The 24,220-nt window shown below is 30.1% G+C and overlaps 1 protein-coding gene across 1 annotated transcript in view; it reads right to left on the bottom strand.

The window, feature by feature from the left end:
• The window catches only part of LOC100377890 (uncharacterized), a 168,980-nt gene that overhangs the window by 112,221 nt on the left and 32,539 nt on the right, over positions 1–24,220 (bottom strand). The window contains exons 3-4 of the mRNA XM_085502709.1: positions 21,729–21,789; positions 15,518–15,626 (exon numbers count right to left, since the gene is read on the bottom strand). Of these exons, the coding sequence (XP_085358835.1) occupies positions 15,518–15,626; positions 21,729–21,789 (170 nt within the window). The remainder of the gene's footprint in view (positions 1–15,517; positions 15,627–21,728; positions 21,790–24,220) is intronic.

Here is a 24,220-nt window from a genome sequence, read left to right as displayed (position 1 = left end):
TTTAAACATTCAGTACATACATGTATCTCCTACAATTTAAACATTCAGTACATACATGTATCTCCTACAATTCAAACATACATTACATACATGTATCTCCTACAATTCAAACATTCAGTACATACATGTATCTCCTACAATTCAAACATTCAGTACATACATGTATCTCCTACAATTTAAACATTCAGTACATACATGTATCTCCTACAATTCAAACATTCAGTACAGACATGTATCTCCTACAATTTAAACATTCATTACATACATGTATCTCCTACAATTCAAACATTCATTACATACATGTATCTACTACAATTTAAACATTCGGTACATACATGTATCTCCTACAATTCAAACATTCAGTACATACATGTATCTCCTACAATTTAAACATACATTACATACATGTATCTCCTACAATTCAAACATTCAATACATACATGTATCTCCTACAATTTGAACATTCAGTACATACATGTATCTCCTACAATCCAAACATTCAGTACATACATGTACATGTATCTCCTACAATTCAAACATTCAGTACATACATGTATCTCCTACAATTCAAACATTCAGTAAATACATGTATCTCCTACAATTTAAACATTCAGTACATACATGTATATCCTACAATTCAAACATACAGTACATACATGTATCTCCTACAATCCAAACATTCAGTACATACATGTACATGTATCTCCTACAATTCAAACATTCAGTACATACATGTATCTCCTACAATTCAAACATTCAGTACATACATGTATCTCCTACAATTCAAACATTCAGTACATACATGTATCTCCTACAATTCAAACATTCAGTACATACATGTATCTCCTACAATTCAAACATTCAGTACATACATGTATCTCCAACAATTTAAACATTCAGTACATACATGTATCTCCTACAATTCAAACATTCAGTACATACATGTATCTCCTACAATTTAAACATTCAGTACATACATGTATCTCCTACAATTCAAACATTCAGTACATACATGTATCTCCTACAATTTAAACATTCAGTACATACATGTATCATCTACAATTCAAACATTCAGTACATACATGTATCTCCTACAATTCAAACATTCAGTACATACATGTATCTCCTACAATTCAAACATTCAGTACATACATGTATCTCCAACAATTTAAACATTCAGTACATACATGTATCTCCTACAATTCAAACATTCAGTACATACATGTATCTCCTACAATTTAAACATTCAGTACATACATGTATCTCCTACAATTCAAACATTCAGTACATACATGTATCTCCTACAATTCAAACATTCAGTACATACATGTATCTCCTACAATTCAAACATTCAGTACATACATGTACATGTATCTCCTACAATTCAAACATTCAGTACATACATGTATCTCCTACAATTCAAACATTCAGTACATACATGTACATGTATCTCCAACAATTCAAACATTCATTACATACATGTATCTCATACAATTCAAACATTCAGTACATACATGTATCTCCTACAATTCAAACATTCAGTACATACATGTATCTCCTACAATTTAAACATTCAGTACATACATGTATCTCCTACAATTCAAACATTCAGTACATACATGTATCTCCTACAATTCAAACATTCAGTACATACATGTATCTCCTACAATTCAAACATTCAGTACATACATATATCTCCTACAATTTAAACATTCAGTACATACATGTATCTCCTACAATCCAAACATTCAGTACATACATGTACATGTATCTCCTACAATTCAAACATTCAGTACATACATGTATCTCCTACAATTCAAACATTCAGTAAATACATGTATCTCCTACAATTTAAACATTCAGTACATACATGTATATCCTACAATTCAAACATACAGTACATACATGTATCTCCTACAATCCAAACATTCAGTACATACATGTACATGTATCTCCTACAATTCAAACATTCAGTACATACATGTATCTCCTACAATTCAAACATTCAGTACATACATGTATCTCCTACAATTCAAACATTCAGTACATACATGTATCTCCTACAATTCAAACATTCAGTACATACATGTATCTCCTACAATTCAAACATTCAGTACATACATGTATCTCCAACAATTTAAACATTCAGTACATACATGTATCTCCTACAATTCAAACATTCAGTACATACATGTATCTCCTACAATTCAAACATTCAGTACATACATGTATCTCCTACAATTTAAACATTCAGTACATACATGTATCTCCTACAATTCAAACATTCAGTACATACATGTATCTCCTACAATTTAAACATTCAGTACATACATGTATCTCCTACAATTCAAACATTCAGTACATACATGTATCTCCTACAATTCAAACATTCAGTACATACATGTATCTCCTACAATTCAAACATTCAGTACATACATGTACATGTATCTCCTACAATTGAAACATTCAGTACATACATGTATCTCCTACAATTCAAACATTCAGTACATACATGTACATGTATCTCCAACAATTCAAACATTCATTACATACATGTATCTCATACAATTCAAACATTCAGTACATACATGTATCTCCTACAATTCAAACATTCAGTACATACATGTATCTCCTACAATTTAAACATTCAGTACATACATGTATCTCCTACAATTCAAACATTCAGTACATACATGTATCTCCTACAATTCAAACATTCAGTACATACATGTATCTCCTACAATTCAAACATTCAGTACATACATATATCTCCTACAATTTAAACATTCAGTACATACATGTATCTCCTACAATTCAAACATTCAGTACATACATGTATCTCCTACAATTTAAACATTCAGTACATACATGTATCTCCTACAATTCAAACATTCAGTACATACATGTATCTCCTACAATTTAAACATTCATTACATACATGTATCTCCTACAATTCAAACATTCATTACATACATGTATCTACTACAATTTAAACATTCAGTACATACATGTATCTCCTACAATTCAAACATTCATTACATACATGTATCTCCTACAATTTAAACATTCAGTACATACATGTATCTCCTACAATTTAAACATACATTACATACATGTATCTCCTACAATTCAAACATTCAGTACATACATGTATCTCCTACAATTTAAACATTCAGTACATACATGTATCTCCTACAATTTAAACATTCAGTACATACATGTATCTCCTACAATTCAAACATACATTACATACATGTATCTCCTACAATTCAAACATTCAGTACATACATGTATCTCCTACAATTCAAACATTCAGTACATACATGTATCTCCTACAATTTAAACATTCAGTACATACATGTATCTCCTACAATTCAAACATTCAGTACAGACATGTATCTCCTACAATTTAAACATTCATTACATACATGTATCTCCTACAATTCAAACATTCATTACATACATGTATCTACTACAATTTAAACATTCAGTACATACATGTATCTCCTACAATTTAAACATTCAGTACATACATGTATCTCCTACAATTTAAACATACATTACATACATGTATCTCCTACAATTCAAACATTCAGTACATACATGTATCTCCTACAATTTAAACATTCAGTACATACATGTATCTCCTACAATTTAAACATTCAGTACATACATGTATCTCCTACAATTCAAACATTCAGTACATACATGTATCTCCTACAATTTAAACATACATTACATACATGTATCTCCTACAATTCAAACATTCAGTACATACATGTATCTCCTACAATTTAAACATTCAGTACATACATGTATCTCCTACAATTCAAACATTCAGTACATACATGTACATGTATCTCCTACAATTCAAACATTCAGTACATACATGTATCTCCTACAATTCAAACATTCAGTAAATACATGTATCTCCTACAATTTAAACATTCAGTACATACATGTATATCCTACAATTCAAACATACAGTACATACATGTATCTCCTACAATCCAAACATTCAGTACATACATGTACATGTATCTCCTACAATTCAAACATTCAGTACATACATGTATCTCCTACAATTCAAACATTCAGTACATACATGTATCTCCTACAATTCAAACATTCAGTACATACATGTATCTCCTACAATTCAAACATTCAGTACATACATGTATCTCCTACAATTCAAACATTCAGTACATACATGTATCTCCAACAATTTAAACATTCAGTACATACATGTATCTCCTACAATTCAAACATTCAGTACATACATGTATCTCCTACAATTCAAACATTCAGTACATACATGTATCTCCTACAATTTAAACATTCAGTACATACATGTATCTCCTACAATTCAAACATTCAGTACATACATGTATCTCCTACAATTTAAACATTCAGTACATACATGTATCTCCTACAATTCAAACATTCAGTACATACATGTATCTCCTACAATTCAAACATTCAGTACATACATGTATCTCCTACAATTCAAACATTCAGTACATACATGTACATGTATCTCCTACAATTGAAACATTCAGTACATACATGTATCTCCTACAATTCAAACATTCAGTACATACATGTACATGTATCTCCAACAATTCAAACATTCATTACATACATGTATCTCATACAATTCAAACATTCAGTACATACATGTATCTCCTACAATTCAAACATTCAGTACATACATGTATCTCCTACAATTTAAACATTCAGTACATACATGTATCTCCTACAATTCAAACATTCAGTACATACATGTATCTCCTACAATTCAAACATTCAGTACATACATGTATCTCCTACAATTCAAACATTCAGTACATACATATATCTCCTACAATGTAAACATTCAGTACATACATGTATCTCCTACAATTCAAACATTCAGTACATACATGTATCTCCTACAATTTAAACATTCAGTACATACATGTATCTCCTACAATTCAAACATTCAGTACATACATGTATCTCCTACAATTTAAACATTCATTACATACATGTATCTCCTACAATTCAAACATTCATTACATACATGTATCTACTACAATTTAAACATTCAGTACATACATGTATCTCCTACAATTCAAACATTCATTACATACATGTATCTCCTACAATTTAAACATTCAGTACATACATGTATCTCCTACAATTTAAACATACATTACATACATGTATCTCCTACAATTCAAACATTCAGTACATACATGTATCTCCTACAATTTAAACATTCAGTACATACATGTATCTCCAACAATTTAAACATTCAGTACATACATGTATCTCCTACAATTCAAACATACATTACATACATGTATCTCCTACAATTCAAACATTCAGTACATACATGTATCTCCTACAATTCAAACATTCAGTACATACATGTATCTCCTACAATTTAAACATTCAGTACATACATGTATCTCCTACAATTCAAACATTCAGTACAGACATGTATCTCCTACAATTTAAACATTCATTACATACATGTATCTCCTACAATTCAAACATTCATTACATACATGTATCTACTACAATTTAAACATTCAGTACATACATGTATCTCCTACAATTTAAACATTCAGTACATACATGTATCTCCTACAATTTAAACATACATTACATACATGTATCTCCTACAATTCAAACATTCAGTACATACATGTATCTCCTACAATTTAAACATTCAGTACATACATGTATCTCCTACAATTTAAACATTCAGTACATACATGTATCTCCTACAATTCAAACATTCAGTACATACATGTATCTCCTACAATTTAAACATACATTACATACATGTATCTCCTACAATTCAAACATTCAGTACATACATGTATCTCCTACAATTTAAACATTCAGTACATACATGTATCTCCTACAATTCAAACATTCAGTACATACATGTATCTCCTACAATTTAAACATACATTACATACATGTATCTCCTACAATTCAAACATTCAGTACATACATGTATCTCCTACAATTCAAACATTCAGTACATACATGTACATGTATCTCCTACAATGCAAACATTCAGTACATACATGTATCTCCTACAATTCAAACATTCATTACATACATGTATCTCCTACAATTCAAACATTCAGTACATACATGTATCTACTACAATTTAAACATTCAGTACATACATGTATCTCCTACAATTCAAACATTCATTACATACATGTATCTCCTACAATTTAAACATTCAGTACATACATGTATCTCCTACAATTTAAACATACATTACATACATGTATCTCCTACAATTCAAACATTCAGTACATACATGTATCTCCTACAATTTAAACATTCAGTACATACATGTATCTCCTACAATTTAAACATTCAGTACATACATGTATCTCCTACAATTCAAACATTCAGTACATACATGTATCTCCTACAATTTAAACATACATTACATACATGTATCTCCTACAATTCAAACATTCAGTACATACATGTATCTCCTACAATTTAAACATTCAGTACATACATGTATCTCCTACAATTCAAACATTCAGTACATACATGTATCTCCTACAATTTAAACATACATTACATACATGTATCTCCTACAATTCAAACATTCAGTACATACATGTATCTCCTACAATTCAAACATTCAGTACATACATGTACATGTATCTCCTACAATGCAAACATTCAGTACATACATGTATCTCCTACAATTCAAACATTCATTACATACATGTATCTCCTACAATTCAAACATTCAGTACATACATGTATCTCCTACAATTCAAACATTCAGTACATACATGTATCTCCTACAATTCAAACATTCAGTACATACATGTACAATGTATCTCCTACAATTCAAACATTCAGTACATACATGTATCTCCTACAATTCAAACATTCATTGGGCCATTGCAGTTTATATCTGCACCCCCCCCCCCCTGTTGATGAGTTTGTGTGTTTAGTTCATACAGGGTATAATTTCCATGGGTGTATAAGTCATACAAAGTTGTATTTCCAAATCACCATTCACCATACAGTAATGGAAATCCAAAACTATAGTTCCTACTTATGGTGTTGATGAGTTCTTTTGTGCCACCATACAGAGTAGGATTTCCAAATATGACTCTCATCATATGCTAATTTACCAAGTTCAAAATTTTATATTTGATAATAGAAATCCAAACTAGTCCTGATTCACGGTGTTGATGAGCTCATTCGTGCCACCATACAGTGCAGGATTTCCAAATATAACTCTCGTCATATGATGCCAATTTTCCAAGTTCAAACTCCAACTGCGGTAAAGGGGAGGGACATCATATTAGTCACAGAATTAGCATTTTAAAACAAGTGGCCTGTCAACTGAGATAGCTCTGCTGTTAGCAATATATATTTCAATTGAAGAACTGAAGATACATGTATCATTAGAAAATGAACAATATGCATAGTATCAAAGCAATCGGACTTGACAAGAAGACGAAAATATCACTTTTTACAAAAAATGACAAAAATATTCACCAAAATTAGAGAATTGAAGGTATCATCATGAAATGAACAAATCTGAGAGAGGTCCACATATAGTACCTATATATGTAATATCAAAGAAATCGAGCTTGCGGATTTTAACAAGAAGTCGAAAATATTATTTTTTATCAAAAATGACAAAAATATTCACCAAAATAAGAGAATTAAAGATATCATCATGAAATGAATAATCTAAGAGAGGTCTACCCAAGTCTACATATACACCAAGTATCAATGCATTCAAAACCGCAAGTCCAATTGCTTTGATATTACATATATAGGTACTACATGTGGACCACTCTCAGATTTGTTCATTTTGTAATGATATCTTTAATTCTCTAATTTTGGTGAATATTTTTGTCATTTTTGGTAAAAAGTGATATTTTTTTCTTGTTAAAAACCACAATCATTTATGGTGAAAAATGATATTTTTGAATTCTTGTTGAAAACAGCAAGTCCCATTGCATTGATACTATCCATATTGTTCATTTTCTAATGATATCTTCTGTTCTTTAATTGAAATGTGCATCGCTAACAGCGGAGCCGAGAGGCTGCTTGTTTATTCAATACTTTACCAACAAAATTAAAAAAATTAATGTATATTATATATTTTTTTTATAATGAGAAGTTTTTTTGATTGACTGTAATTTTTCAAAATTTCATGACGCCTATTGTAAAACCTAATTAAGGCCTTTCACTCCTGTGACGTCTTAATTAGAGTGCGCCTATTTAAACGATTATACGGTATCTTGCTTTTCGTCAGCCACGAATGTCACACTAAAGGAACTTTATCGATGAAGCCGACCAGCCCGTGCATTTTTATCAACACACAGTGACATGCAAATCGAGAAAACTTTTGTCCTTACAACTGATCAAATTTTGTGAAATACATCATCACTGTAGTGATTGGTTTGCTGTTTGACTATATCTTGCGACCTGACAAACAAAGATTTGTATATTTCTAGAAATGCATCACTTGTATATTTGTATTCCTATTACAGGGAACAGTAAAAAGTCTGCATATACACCAGTAAGAGCACATTTTAGAAGCAAGGGAACAATTTACCAGTCATTTTGGAAATTTTTCGGGGGATATGTTTATTCCGTGGGGTATGTTTATTTGAGTTTGAAGATTTGTCCGTGGGGTATGTTTATTTTGGACTTGAGAGTGTAGATGCGCGTGGAAAAGGTGAGGCGCAGTGTTGTATATATGCCACTCTGCGTGTACGTGCAAATTTGACTAGCAGGTGGCATTCTAATCATAACCTGCGCGCAAACCAGAAGTTCGCTGAGTTGGAACAAAGGAAATGTACGCGCAAATATCAGACTTGTGGGTGTGTGGGCTTGCATGAGGCTATCTAATTATAAATGCCAATGAAATATGGAAGTATTAAGTATATTGAGAATACAGCGAAATCATTGCAAGAAGTTGCACTAGTCTTCACTCCATATTGATTAACATGCACCACCCATTTGGTTAAAGATCCTTATTGATACAATATTATACATAAGGAATTGGTCAGTAACTTCGGTCTAGGGGGGATCGGCAGATTCCATTTTGCCAGCTGTAAATCTCAGTTGACCCACCCCCTATCAAATAAAAAAAAGTGGGTGACACCCCCAAAACATATTTTAAAACTTAAAACATGCTGACCCCCCCTAAAAAAAAACAAAGAAACATTAACAGTTTTGACTGTGACATGATTACAAAATGTATTATATGTGCATTGAAAATATCATGGTTTGCCATAATTTTGACATAATTTTTAGCGTTTGCATTTAATAGACCTTAAGAGGGGAGGGGAAGCATAAAGCCAAAAAACAACTACAGAAAAGGCTGCAGGAAGGAGGGAAATCTATGTTGCTAAAGATAGTAAATAAAAGCAAAGCTGTGGAGTACTCACTCGATATACGCCCTTATATTTTAATTTATATATCAGCATTTTCACAAATTTAACTTTTTTGACTTGCTGAACAAAAACTGTCACTGCTCTTTGTACTAATTGCTGTGTTGTCTTTCCGTCTCCTGTTATAATTGGATAAATCCAGTAAATATCTTATACAATGGTGAGTGACTACAGATTTAAATAAAATAATCTGATATCAGCAGCACATGGACTTGGGATGTGTTTAAAACTTAACTGTATAATTGGGGTTCTAGCCGCATTGCATATTCTGTTAGTTATTTGGCAACTTTAACCTCAAAATATTTAGCCTATAAAATTTTTTGCATCAACAAATTTATAGGCAATATAGGTAATAGTTATTATTATTAAGAATACATTTGTACGACTAACTTTTTTATCGTTTGTTCTGAAATAACATTTTTATAAATATATGCATGAGCACGTGTTAATTCTGGAAAACATGATATCAAAAACAGGGTGACCCCCCTATTCGCACAATTAAAAACAGGGTAACTCCCCCCCCCCCACTGATCCACCGACCCCCTTAGGCCGAAGTAACTGACCAATCCCTAAGCTTTGGTAAGCTTCCAATTATTATTTCAGTCAATCACGAAATACAACACAGTGGTCCGCTTTACTCATTCTTAATTGTGGAGATGAATGAATTTCAGCTGTACGTAAAATGTATGTGTATCAAATATGATACACATCCACTCGTTTGATTTGACAGTGTTTCATGCCTGTCATTCGCAGAAACATTTATCACCGCGCCACTTTTTTGCCTTGCAGTATTAACATTACTAGTTCGAGTGGCCTGTGAATTATTTACAACTGATTTGTTTCAGGCTTGTTGGCGAAACAAGACTTGTTAAAATAAACAACTTCGGTCCTATAGCTACCGGGCTGGTATAGCGCGAACAAGCATGTGGCGCAAAATACTTGTAGTTGCAAACGCTGAGAACTTCAAAACACCGGACGCGGTATGCCTTTGATGTGAGGTCGTTTGAGACGGCGTAGTTGGACTATTCCATTGCTTTTATGGGTATACGAAACATTGCTTTAACACTGAGAATGGATATTAAAAAGCAACAGTAATTGGCAGTTTGTTGATATTTGATGTTGTCATTTACTTTGTATTAGTAATATCATTAAGGTATATGGTAATATTAGTTTGCGAGTGTCAGGTACTCAGTTTCCCGTTTAATGGCATGTCCCATTGCCAGTCAATTTTTCCTTGGAATATCTTACTTTTAGTTTCACCTCTATACCATCGCGATGTAGTACCCTCCGATATCATGTTTTGCAACAACGACATTTTGAATGCATAACAAAATACAGTTAATTCGAAAATTTTATAATAAGGCTAGCTGACGTCGGCCGCTGCTCTTGCTGGGACGTAACCAAACCAGCCTGGGATGGAAGTGTTGCACAATGCCTTGGCGATTCCATTATATTTTAGATGTCTTCCTTAAAAATAAACGAGTTTATTATTTTTATAAAACGTTCAAAATGAAATTAATTTATTAAAATGTGGAGTATATGCGTCCATGAAATAATAAAGTGTACGATAACAATGAATAAAACATTGTTTGATAAACTCGGCGAATAGAGGAATGTATATTTATCGCAACAACAATAGTATTCCACGACTTCCACGATATCGAATATAAAAACTTTTCAACAATGCAAACAGAATATTGCTGAAATAAAATAATCATCATCAAATCTATGTCAAAAGGTCAAGTTGCGTGAATACAATTTTAACGAAGTACGCGCTCCCTGGACGCGCTGGTAAGAGAAGTGACTCCTGAAAACTGAATGTTCTTTCGTGACATTGTTTGATAAACTCGGCGAATAGAGGAATGTATATTTATCGCAACAACAATAGTATTCCACGACTTCCACGATATCGAATATAAAAACTTTTCAACAATGCAAACAGAATATTGCTGAAATAAAATAATCATCATCAAATCTATGTCAAAAGGTCAAGTTGCGTGAATACAATTTTAACGAAGTACGCGCTCCCTGGACGCGCTGGTAAGAGAAGTGACTCCTGAAAACTGAATGTTCTTTGCGAACTATCACTGGGAGAACGCAACATCAGTGCATTGGGCAAATGAATCAACAGCCATCTCTGCATGTTTTCGGTGTGACTATAGAAGAGATTGTTCACTTATTTATTTTTTTACGATGCAGGCAGCTACTTTGCACCTCTTTGCGATTTTTCCCAGATTTTCGGTGTTGGCAAATACGTTGACAACTCCGAAAAGTTCGACTGCCGATACTTATTTATACGGACGCAACTTAGAATAAAGAATAAACCAATGTGTTGGGGCAAATAAGTCATGTGTATACTCTTGATTCATTCCTTTCAAAGAGTCCGACTTGTACCTTTCAGTTTTTCTCAACTTTTATTGGCACCCATGAACTGGAATAGTTCACATTCAAATTTAAAACTCAACTCAACATCTAGCTATTACACCGAACATTACAACACTTGTATACATTTTATTATAATATTTTATATCTTCATATGTTATTGGCATTAAATGCGTCCATGTTTAAGTTTGCGTAATTGTTACGAATGCAACGCATTGTCAAGTCAGTAATATATCAATATTCACAGACCCAATACGTTGAGTTTGCGTAATTATTATGAAAGCAATTAGAATGTTGAACTATTCAGAGCCGGTACAATATTGTAAACAAATTTGCCTAAATAGAAAAGCAGCGCACTAAGTAAACGATTTTGAAATATTCAAAGCCAGTACAGAGTTGCGTAATTACAGTGCTGTGAGATATAATAACAATTTCACTAGATCGACGCGCGGAGCACGAAAGAAAAAGGTTGCTAAGGTAACGCGCCAGTTCAGCGCGTGACTTGGAGGTCAAACTTCGGCCAACACACACTTGATGTCAGCATCGCCTGAAGCAAGTTTCGCAAAGACGTACTTGAAGTTCATTTGCGCTCCAAAATGATGTCGCAGCATATTTTGTAATCCATGATACACCCCGTTTCGACTTTGGCTTGCTTTTCTTTCTTAGTGCATGTTCTTGTTCACGTAAAATGCGATCTCTCACCAATGCATTAAAACACTTTGAATTTATACTTTGCGTGATTATGGTCTACGCGAAACATTAATCTTTGTAAACATTTTCTTAGACTATGCATGATGTATATTCACATAATCGTGCGATCATATTTTATATTATGTTGATTTCTATGTCTTTCTGGATCCTTTGTGCTTTCATTTCATTTTCGCGTACATTTCCTTTGTTCTAACTTGTATTTTATTGCCACACGCAAGTCTGGTTTGCGTGAAGATTATGATTTAGAATGCCATGCGAAAGTCTGACTTGCGCGTATGCGCTGAGTGGCATATATAAAACTGCGCCTCACCTTTTCCACGCGCAACTAACATACAAGACGACTGTGGTCAACTGGCATCATGGAATCTATGCATACATTTGCATAAAATGTGATCACCATTCGTTTGATTTCCTACTCTCCCCTAAAGCTGAATAAATAAAACATGGTATGTAAAAAGTATTATTTTGGCCAGTGAGCACACAAGAATATTCTAAATATTTGAGCAACCTGTCTTACAACATGCAGTGGTTTTGCTACGGTAGGGAAACATAAGTAACAATTTGGAGGAAACACGTAAAATATTCATATCCTATCCTTACATCTATTTCGGGGGGGGTGAAATGGCAGAACTGCGGTAACATTTACCTGCTTACTGCCCTTAAAAAAAACACTGGTCTGGTGCATATACCGTACTAGTATTGAAGTCATGAAATTGTTTACTTCCTTAGTCTTTGTGATGTTATAATGATTTCAGAGTGTCTACAATGTCAATAAAATGTTTAAAAGTCTTACTATGAAGACTATAACATTATATGACATTAGTAACATCACAAACGAAGCAATATAACAATGATATTAATATTATAAGCACAGACAATTTCATATACCACTTTTAAACCAAAAGGCGGTGTATATTATTACCCATGCCTGCCACAAATTAAGTGTGTTAACTAGTTACAAATATTTCATCAAATACAATGTACATTTGTAGTATCATTTATGTGTTTTATAACAGTCTTAATTAAACACAGTTACGATAACCATGGAGTATTTGATGTGTGGCTACCCTGTGGCTCCTGCAGGAGATAGTTTGCAATTTATTTCATGATACATGTAACAAATTGGTGGATTAAAAAATATACCTGTCAGACAGATTCAATCATCTTTTCCTTCATCTTTTTCCTAAGTTTAAACTTAAAAACAGATTCCCATTTGATATAGTGGCAGCTAAACTTGAGTTCAAAGATATAGCTTAAATACTGCCATAGCTTGCCTTTTTGCCATACAATGTTGGAAAGCTAACCTCATCAACTGCTATGTAAAGATAATTATTAGACCCATTCTAAAATATTTCATACTGGCCAAATTGTGTTACCATATACAATCAGAATTCCAAGTTTTTTTAGTCATACACTGTTGGAAATCCAACCTCATCAACCGGTATGTGGCGAGATAAACAAGGCCACATTTAATTTAGTAGCCATAACTGCCTGGATTTCCAGGAAAAAATTTTACATACACGTCTGGATTTCCAGATTCTGTTTCTCCATATACAGTTGGAATTCCGGGGTATTTTCCCCATCATACAGTGCTGGAAATCCGACCTCATCAACAGGGGGGGGGGGTGCAGATATAAACTGGAATGGCCCATTACATACATGTATCTCCTACAATTCAAACATTCAGTACATACATGTATCTCCTACAATTCAAACATTCATTACATACATGTATCTCCTACAATTCAAACATTCATTACATACATGTATCTCCTACAATTCAAACATTCAGTACATACATGTATCTCCTACAATTCAAACATTCAGTACATACATGTATCTCCAACAATTCAAACATTCATTACATACATGTATCTCCTACAATTTAAACATACAGTACATACATGTATCTCCTACAATTCAAACATACATTACATACATGTATCTCCTACAATTCAAACATTCAGTACATACATGTATCTACTACAATTCAAACATTCAGTACATACATGTATCTCCTACAATTTAAACATTAAGTACATACATGTATCTCCTACAATTCAAACATTCAGTACATACATGTATCTCCTACAATTCAAACATTCAGTACATACATGTATATCCTACAATTCAAACATTCAGTACATACATGTATCTCCTACAATTCAAACATTCATTACATACATGTATCTCCTACAATTCAAACATTCATTACATACATGTATCTCCTACAATTTAAACATTAAGTACATACATGTATCTCCTACAATTCAAACATTCAGTACATACATGTATCTCCTACAATTCAAACATTCAGTACATACATGTATCTCCTACAATTTAAACATTCAGTACATACATGTATCTCCTACAATTCAAACATTCATTACATACATGTATCTCCTACAATTTAAACATACATTACATACATGTATCTCCTACAATTTAAACATTCAGTACATACATGTATCTCCTACAATTCAAACATTCATTACATACATGTATCTCCTACAATTTAAACATTCAGTACATACATGCATCTCCTACAATTCAAACATTCAGTACATACATGTATATCCTACGATTCAAACATTCAGTACATACATGTATCTCTTACAATTCAAACATTCAGTACATACATGTATCTCCTACAATTTAAACATACAGTACATACATGTATCTCCTACAATCCAAACATTCAGTACATACATGTATCTCCTACAATTCAAACATTCAGTACATACATGTATCTCCTACAATTCAAACATACATGTACAGTACATAAATGTACATGTGTCTCCTACAATTCAAACTATCAAATATTTCATATCCTACATTTTGCCCCAAGACCACAATAAGCTTTTTTGATTGACCTATATATACATATGTATATATAATGTCCAATAAGTTATCACATGATTTTACCACAAAGAAAAAAATACTTTTAATATATAATAAAATATATTTACTTCCTGCTCTTCTCTATATTTCCTGATTGCATCTTCTTTTTCTTTCCTATTCCTGAATTCTTCCTGAGCAATTACTTCTCTTCTCAGCCATTCTTCATGTAATTTTTGCCTAAAACAGTAGAGATATTTAATTGATCAGTAATTGGAACAGTAAAGAAATATTCAGTTGATAAGTAATTGAAATATTAAGAGGTATTTAGTTGATAAGTAATTGAAATAGTATAGAGATAATCAGTTGATAAGTAATTGAAATAATATAGATATTCAGTTGATAAGTAATTGAAATATTAGAGATTCAGTTAATAAGTAATTGAAATATTATAGAGATATTCAGTTAAAAAATAATTGAATTGAAGTTGATACGTGATTGAAATAGTATAGAGATATCAAGTTGATGAGTTATTGAAATAGTATAGAGATTCAGTTGATAAGTTATTGAAATAGTATAAAGATTCAGTTGATAAGTAATTGAAATAGTATAGAGACATTCAGTTGATAAGTAATTGAAATATTATAGAGATATTCAGTTGATAAATAATTGAAATATTATAGAGATATCCAGTTGATAAGTAATTGAAATATTATAGAGATATTCAGTTGATAAATAATTGAAATATTATAGAGATATTCAGTTGATAAGTAATTGAAATAGTATGGAGACATTCAGTTGATAAGTAATTGAAATATTATACATTTGTAGATATTAAGTTGATAAGTAATTTAAATAGTATAGAGATATTCAGGTGATAAGTAATTGAAATAGTATAGATATTCAGTTGATAAGTAATTGAAATAGTATAGATATTCAGTTGATAAATAATTGAAATATTATAGATATTCAGTTGATAAGTAATTGAAATAGTATAGAGATATTCAGTCGATAAGTAATTGAAATAGTAGATATTCAGTTGATAAGTAATTGAAATATTATAAAGATATTCAGTTGATAAGTAATTGAAATAGTATAGAGATAATCAGTTGATAAGTAATTGAAATAGTATAGAGATATTCAGTTGATAAGTAATTGAAATATTATAGAGATATTCAGTTGATAAGTAATTGAAATAGTATAGAGATATTCAGTCAATAAGTAATTGAAATATTATAAATATTCAGTTGATAAGTAATTGAAATAGTATAGAGATATTCAGTTGTTAAGTAATTGATATTATATTAGAAATTATGATATTGAAATATTAGATATTCAGTCAATAAGTAATTGAAATTTTATAGATATTCAGTTGATAAGTAATTGAAATAGTATAGGGATTCAGTTGATAACTAATTGAAATATTATAGATATTCAGTTGATAAGTAATTGAAATAGTATAGAGATATTCAGTTGATAAGTAATTGAAATAGTATAGAGATATTCAGTTGATAAGTAATTGAAATAGTATAGATATTCAGTTGATAAGTAATTGAAATATTATAGATATTCAGTTGATAAGTAATTGAAATAGTATAGAGACATTCAGTTGATAAGTAATTGAAATATTATACATTTGTAGATATTAAGTTGATAAGTAATTGAAATAGTATAGAGATATTCAGGTGATAAGTAATTGAAATAGTATAGATATTCAGTTGATAAGTAATTGAAATAGTATAGATATTCAGTTGATAAATAATTGAAATATTATAGATATTCAGTTGATAAGTAATTGAAATAGTATAGAGATATTCAGTCGATAAGTAATTGAAATAGTAGATATTCAGTTGATAAGTAATTGAAATATTATAAAGATATTCAGTTGATAAGTAATTGAAATAGTATAGAGATAATCAGTTGATAAGTAATTGAAATAGTATAGAGATATTCAGTTGATAAGTAATTGAAATATTATAGAGATATTCAGTTGATAAGTAATTGAAATAGTATAGAGATATTCAGTTGATAAGTAATTGAAATATTAGAGATTCAGTTAATAAGTAATTGAAATAGTATAGAGATATTCAGTCAATAAGTAATTGAAATATTATAGAGATATTCAGTTGATAAATAATTGAAATATTATAGAGATATTCAGTTGATAAGTAATTGAAATAGTATAGAGATATTCAGTTGTTAAGTAATTGATATTATATTAGAAATTATGATATTGAAATATTAGATATTCAGTTGTTAAGTAATTGAAATATTATAGATATTCAGTTGATAAGTAATTGAAATAGTAGATATTCAGTTGATAACTAATTGAAATATTATAGAGATATTAAGTTGATAAGTAATTGAAATATTAGAGAGTCAGTTGATAAGTAATTGAATGAGTATAGAGATATTCAGTTGATAAGTAATTGAAATATTATAGAGATATTCAGTTGATAAGTAATTGAAATATTATAGAGATATTCAGTTGATAAGTAATTGCAATTAGTATAGAGATATCAAGTTGATAAGTTATTGAAATAGTATAGAGATATTCAGTTGAAAAGTTATTGAAATAGTAGAGAGATATTCAGTTGATAAGTAATTGCAATATTATAGAGATATCAAGTTGATAAGTTATTGAAATAGTATAGAGATATTCAGTTGATAAGTAATTGCAATAGTATAGAGATATCAAGTTGATAAGTTATTGAAATAGTATAGAGATATTCAGTTGATAATTTATTGAAATAGTATAGAGATATTCAGTTGATAAGTAATTGCAATAGTATAGAGATATTCAGTTGATAAGTTATTGAAATAGTATAGAGATATTCAGTTGACAAGTTATTGAAATAGTATAGAGATTCAGTTGATGAGTAATTGAAATAGTATAGAGATATTCAGTTGATAAGTAATTGAAGTACTATAGAGATATTCAGTTGATAAGTAATTGAATGAATATAGAGATATTCAGTTGATAAGTAATTGAAATACTATAGAGATATTCAGTTGATAAGTAATTGCAATTAGTATAGAGATATCAAGTTGATAAGTTATTGAAATAGTATAGAGATATTAAGTTGATAAGTTATTGAAATAGTATAGAGATTCAGTTGATGAGTAATTGAAATATTATAGAGATATTCAGTTGATAAGTATAGTATAGAGATATTCAGTTGATAAGTAATCGAAATAGTATAGAGATATCAAGTTGATAAGTTATTGAAATAGTATAGAGATATTCAGTTGATAAGTTGTTGAAATAGTATAGGGATTCAGTTGATGAGTAATTGAAATATTATAGAGATATTCAGTTGATAAGTAATTGAAATATTATAGAGATATTCAGTTGATAAGTAATTGAAATAGTAGATATTCAGTTGATAAGTAATTGAAATATTATAAAGATATTCAGTTGATAAGTAATTGAAATAGTATAGAGATAATCAGTTGATAAGTTATTGAAATAGTATAGAGATATCAAGTTGATTAGTTATTGAAATAGTATAGAGATATCAAGTGGATGAGTAAGTGAAATATTATAGAGATATTCAGTTGATAAGTACTAGTAATTGCAATAGTAGAGATATCAAGTTGATAAGTTATCGAAATAGTATAGAGATATTCAGTTGATAAGTTATTGAAATATTATAGAGATATTCAGTTGATAAGTAATTGCAATTAGTATAGAGATATCAAGTTGATAAGTTATTGAAATAGTATAGAGATATTCAGTTGAAAAGTTATTGAAATAGTATTGAGATATTCAGTTGATAAGTAATTGCAATATTATAGAGATATCAAGTTGATAAGTTATTGAAATAGTATAGAGATATTCAGTTGATAAGTAATTGCAATAGTATAGAGATATCAAGTTGATAAGTTATTGAAATAGTATAGAGATATTCAGTTGATAATTTATTGAAATAGTATAGAGATATTCAGTTGATAAGTAATTGCAATAGTATAGAGATATTCAGTTGATAAGTTATTGAAATAGTATAGAGATATTCAGTTGACAAGTTATTGAAATAGTATAGAGATTCAGTTGATGAGTAATTGAAATAGTATAGAGATATTCAGTTGATAAGTAATTGAAGTACTATAGAGATATTCAGTTGATAAGTAATTGAATGAATATAGAGATATTCAGTTGATAAGTAATTGAAATACTATAGAGATATTCAGTTGATAAGTAATTGCAATTAGTATAGAGATATCAAGTTGATAAGTTATTGAAATAGTATAGAGATATTAAGTTGATAAGTTATTGAAATAGTATAGAGATTCAGTTGATGAGTAATTGAAATATTATAGAGATATTCAGTTGATAAGTATAGTATAGAGATATTCAGTTGATAAGTTGTTGAAATAGTATAGGGATTCAGTTGATGAGTAATTGAAATATTATAGAGATATTCAGTTGATAAGTAATTGAAATATTATAGAGATATTCAGTTGATAAGTAATTGAAATAGTAGATATTCAGTTGATAAGTAATTGAAATATTATAAAGATATTCAGTTGATAAGTAATTGAAATAGTATAGAGATATCAAGTTGATTAGTTATTGAAATAGTATAGAGATATCAAGTGGATGAGTAATTGAAATATTATAGAGATATTCAGTTGATAAGTACTAGTAATTGCAATAGTAGAGATATCAAGTTGATAAGTTATCGAAATAGTATAGAGATATTCAGTTGATAAGTTATTGAAATAGTATAGAGATTCAGTTGATGAGTAATTGCAATAGTATAGAGATATCAAGTTGATAAGTTATTGAAATAGTATAGAGATATTCAGTTGATAAGTAATTGAAATATTATAGAGATATCAAGTTGCTAAGTTATTGAAATAGTATAGAGATATTCAGTTGATAATTTATTGCAATAGTATAGAGATATCAAGTTGATAAGTAATTGAAATAGTATAGAGATATTCAGTTGTTAAGTAATTGAAATATTATAGAGATATTCAGTTGATAAGTAATTGAAATAGTATAGAGATATTCAGTTGATAAGTTATTGAAATAGTATAGGGATTCAGTTGATGAGTAATTGAAATATTATAGACATATTCAGTTGTTAAGTAATTGAAATAGTATAGGTATATTCAGTTGATAAGTAATTGAAATATTAGAGATTCAGTTAATAAGTAATTGAAATAGTATAGAGATATTCAGTTGATAAGTAATTGAAATATATAGATTCAGTTGATAAGTAATTGACATAGTATAGAGACATTCAGTTGATAAGTTATTAAAATATTAGAGATATTCAGTTGATAAGTAATTGAAATAGTATAGAGATATTCAGTTGTTAAGTAATTGAAATATTATAGAGATATTCAGTTGATAAGTAATTGAAATAGTATAGAGATAATCAGTTGATAAGTAATTGAAATAATATAGATATTCAGTTGATAATTGGAATATTAGAGATTCAGTTAATAAGTAATTGAAATATTATAGAGATATTCAGTTGATAAGTAATTGAAATAGTATAGAGATATTCAGTTGATAAGTAATTGATATTATTATATTAGAAATTATGATATTGAAATATTAGAGATTCAGTTGATAAGTAATTGAAATAGTATAGAGATATTCAGTTGATAAGTAATTGAAATATTATAGAGATATTCAGTTGATAAGTAATTGAAATAGTATAGAGATATTCAGTTGATAAGTAATTGATATTATTATATTAGAAATTATGATATTGAAATATTAGAGATTCAGTTGATAAGTAATTCAAATAGTATAGATATTCAGTTCATAAGTAATTGAAATAGTATAGAGATATTCAGTTGATAAGTAATTGAAATATTATAGAGATATTCAGTTGATAAGTAATTGAAATATAGAGATATTCAGTTGATAAGTAATTGCAATTAGTATAGAGATATCAAGTTGATAAGTTATTGAAATAGTATAGAGATATTCAGTTGTTAAGTAATTGAAATAGTATAGATATATTCAGTTGATAAGTAATTGAAATATTAGAGATTCAGTTGATAAGTAATTGAAATAGTATAGAGATATTCAGTTGATAAGTAATTGAAATATTAGAGATTCAGTTAATAAGTAATTGAAATAGTATAGAGATATTCAGTTGATAAGTAATTGAAATATTATATAGATTCAGTTGATAAGTAATTGACATAGTATAGAGACATTCAGTTGATAAGTAATTGAAATATAGATATTCAGTTGATAAGTAATTGAAATAGTATAGAGATATTCAGTTGGAAAGTAATTGAAATATTACAGAGATATTCAGTTGATAGATCATTGAAATAATATAGCAACTAAATAAATAAATTTAAAACAGTAACCTTTCTTCTTCATCTTCTTCATGGCTTATTGTTTGAAAGGAAAAATCAGTCTTTTCTAAATCTGCAAATATGTCATAGTAAATTACATGTACAAAATTAGTACCGTATATTTGATATTTGAAGCTTATAAAGTATACAAAGATTTGAAATTAAACACAAACTTTTTATTAAAACCATTAATTGTAACAATCCCATATTAAAATGTACTGGTAGTATCTATCTTACACAGAGAGACTTGGATGTGGCTCTACTATGACACTGGTTTTCAGGGCAACAAGACCAGAGCCATACAGAGAGTGACATGGCTGTGGCTCTGCTATATGGCACTGGTTTTCAGGGCAACAAGAAGAGGGCCATACAGAGTGACTTGGCTGTGGCTCTACTATGGTACTGGTTTTCAAGGCAACAAGACCAGAGCCACACACAGAGTGACATATGTAGCTGTGGCTCTGCTATATGGCACTGGTTTGCAGGGCAACAAGACCAAGGCCACACAGAGAGTGACTTGGCTGTGGCTCTGCTATGACACTGGTTTTTAAGACAACAAGACCAGAGCCACACACAGAGTGACATGGCTGTGGCTCTGCTATATGGCACTGGTTTTCAGGGCCACACAGAGAGTGACTTGGCTGTAGCTCTGCTATGACACTGGTTTTCAGGGCAACAAGACCAGGGCCACACAGAGAGTGACTTGGCTGTAGCTCTGCTATGACACTGGTTTTCAAGGCAACAAGACCAGAGCCACACAAATAGTGACTTGGCTGTAGTCTGCTATGACACTGGTTTCCAGGGCAACAAAACCAGGGCCACACAGAGCAACTTTCTTGCACTGTAGTTGTCCAGAAATTCAGATTGTTATCAGGTAATGTACAGTACAACTGTGGAATAAGCTTTGGCCTCTTTTCACTACAGCATTGATTCAGCTTGTGTAAACAGTATATATGGCATTGCAACCCAGCGGTCATATCCAATCAACTGACTTTCAGTGAAATACTAATGCTGTAACAATACATATTCAAGCTCAAACAATAACTAAAGGCCTGAAATCCGACATTTTACAATATAGTCTTCTGTTACTGTATAGTTACAATATACCGTATAATTACAATATAGTTCTGTTACTGTATAGTTACAATATACCGTATAGTTACAATATAGTTCTGTTACCGTATAGTTACAATATAGTTCTGTTTTACAATATACTTCCGTTACCCCAGTTTTACAACCCTGATACTGTTCTGGTTAACTGAAACTTTAAAGATAATATAATTAATTCTTTTGGAAAATCTCTTGCTAATTTATGCATTTCTGCTAAGCTTAGAATTTTAAATTGTCTTCAGGAATTACACTAGCTATAACAATAATGGAATGAGTACAGTTGACTACATATTAGCAGATGAGAGAGTCCAGCCTATATTTAAGTACTTTCATATTTCTCCGTTGATGTACCTCTCAGATCATTGTATTTTATCTTGTTCCATTCACAGTAGTCCACTTAATCAGTCCTCAAACATTATGCATAAACCATTGCCCAATTCATTTAAAATTAATCATAATCAAAGAAAGCTTAGAAAGAACTCCCGTGTGCTGAGAGTATTGAAGACACATTAAAAATTAATTCAAAATTACTTGTACATGAGATATTGATAGAAAAGCTGAAAACTAATTATGTACATCAGGTAACTAATATGAACAGAACAGAACAAAAAAATTATGAATTATTATGCTAATTAGAGAATTAATATGAACAAATTTTAACCCAAAATTAATCAGGCCTGTCTATTGTCCTAGAGCATTTATGTACCAAATTTTATTCAAATGTGATGATCAGTAATTGAGATATCAGTGTTAATAATTATGTTAATTAGGAGATTAATAAGCATAAATATTTACCAAAAACTAATTGGGTTTCTGCATAGTTCTCTTTAAAAGTTTCATTAAAATCCTATTTGTGGTTCTTTATATATCAGTGGAACATTATGCAAATTAGGTAATTAATATCCAATTAAAACTAATTAGGTCTCTGCATAATCCTAGAAGATCTATGTAGCAAGTCTCATTGAAATATGATGATTACTACTTGATATATCAAAAGCTGAAAATTAATTAATTATGCAAATTAGATAATTAATATGTACTCATATTACCCTAAAAACTATCAGGTTTGTGCAGTGTCCTATGACATCTATGTACCAAGTGTCATTGAAATGTGATGATTACTACTTGAAATATCAAAAGCTGAAAATTAATTAATTATGCAAATTAGCTAATTAATATATACTGATATTAGCCTAAAACTATCAGGTCTGTGCAGTGTCCTATGATGTCTATGTACCAAATTTCATTTAAATGTGATGATTACTACTTGAAATATCAGAAGCTGAAAATTAATTAATTATGCAAATTAGGTAATTAATATGTACTCGTATTACCTTAAAAACTATCAGGTCTGTGCAGTGTCCTATGACATCTATGTACCAAGTGTCATTGAA

Source organism: Saccoglossus kowalevskii, chromosome 1, assembly GCF_978046115.1.
Source record: "Saccoglossus kowalevskii chromosome 1, keSacKowa6.1, whole genome shotgun sequence".
NCBI lineage: Eukaryota > Metazoa > Hemichordata > Enteropneusta > Harrimaniidae > Saccoglossus > Saccoglossus kowalevskii.
This window is presented reverse-complemented; position numbering and strand designations above follow the sequence as displayed.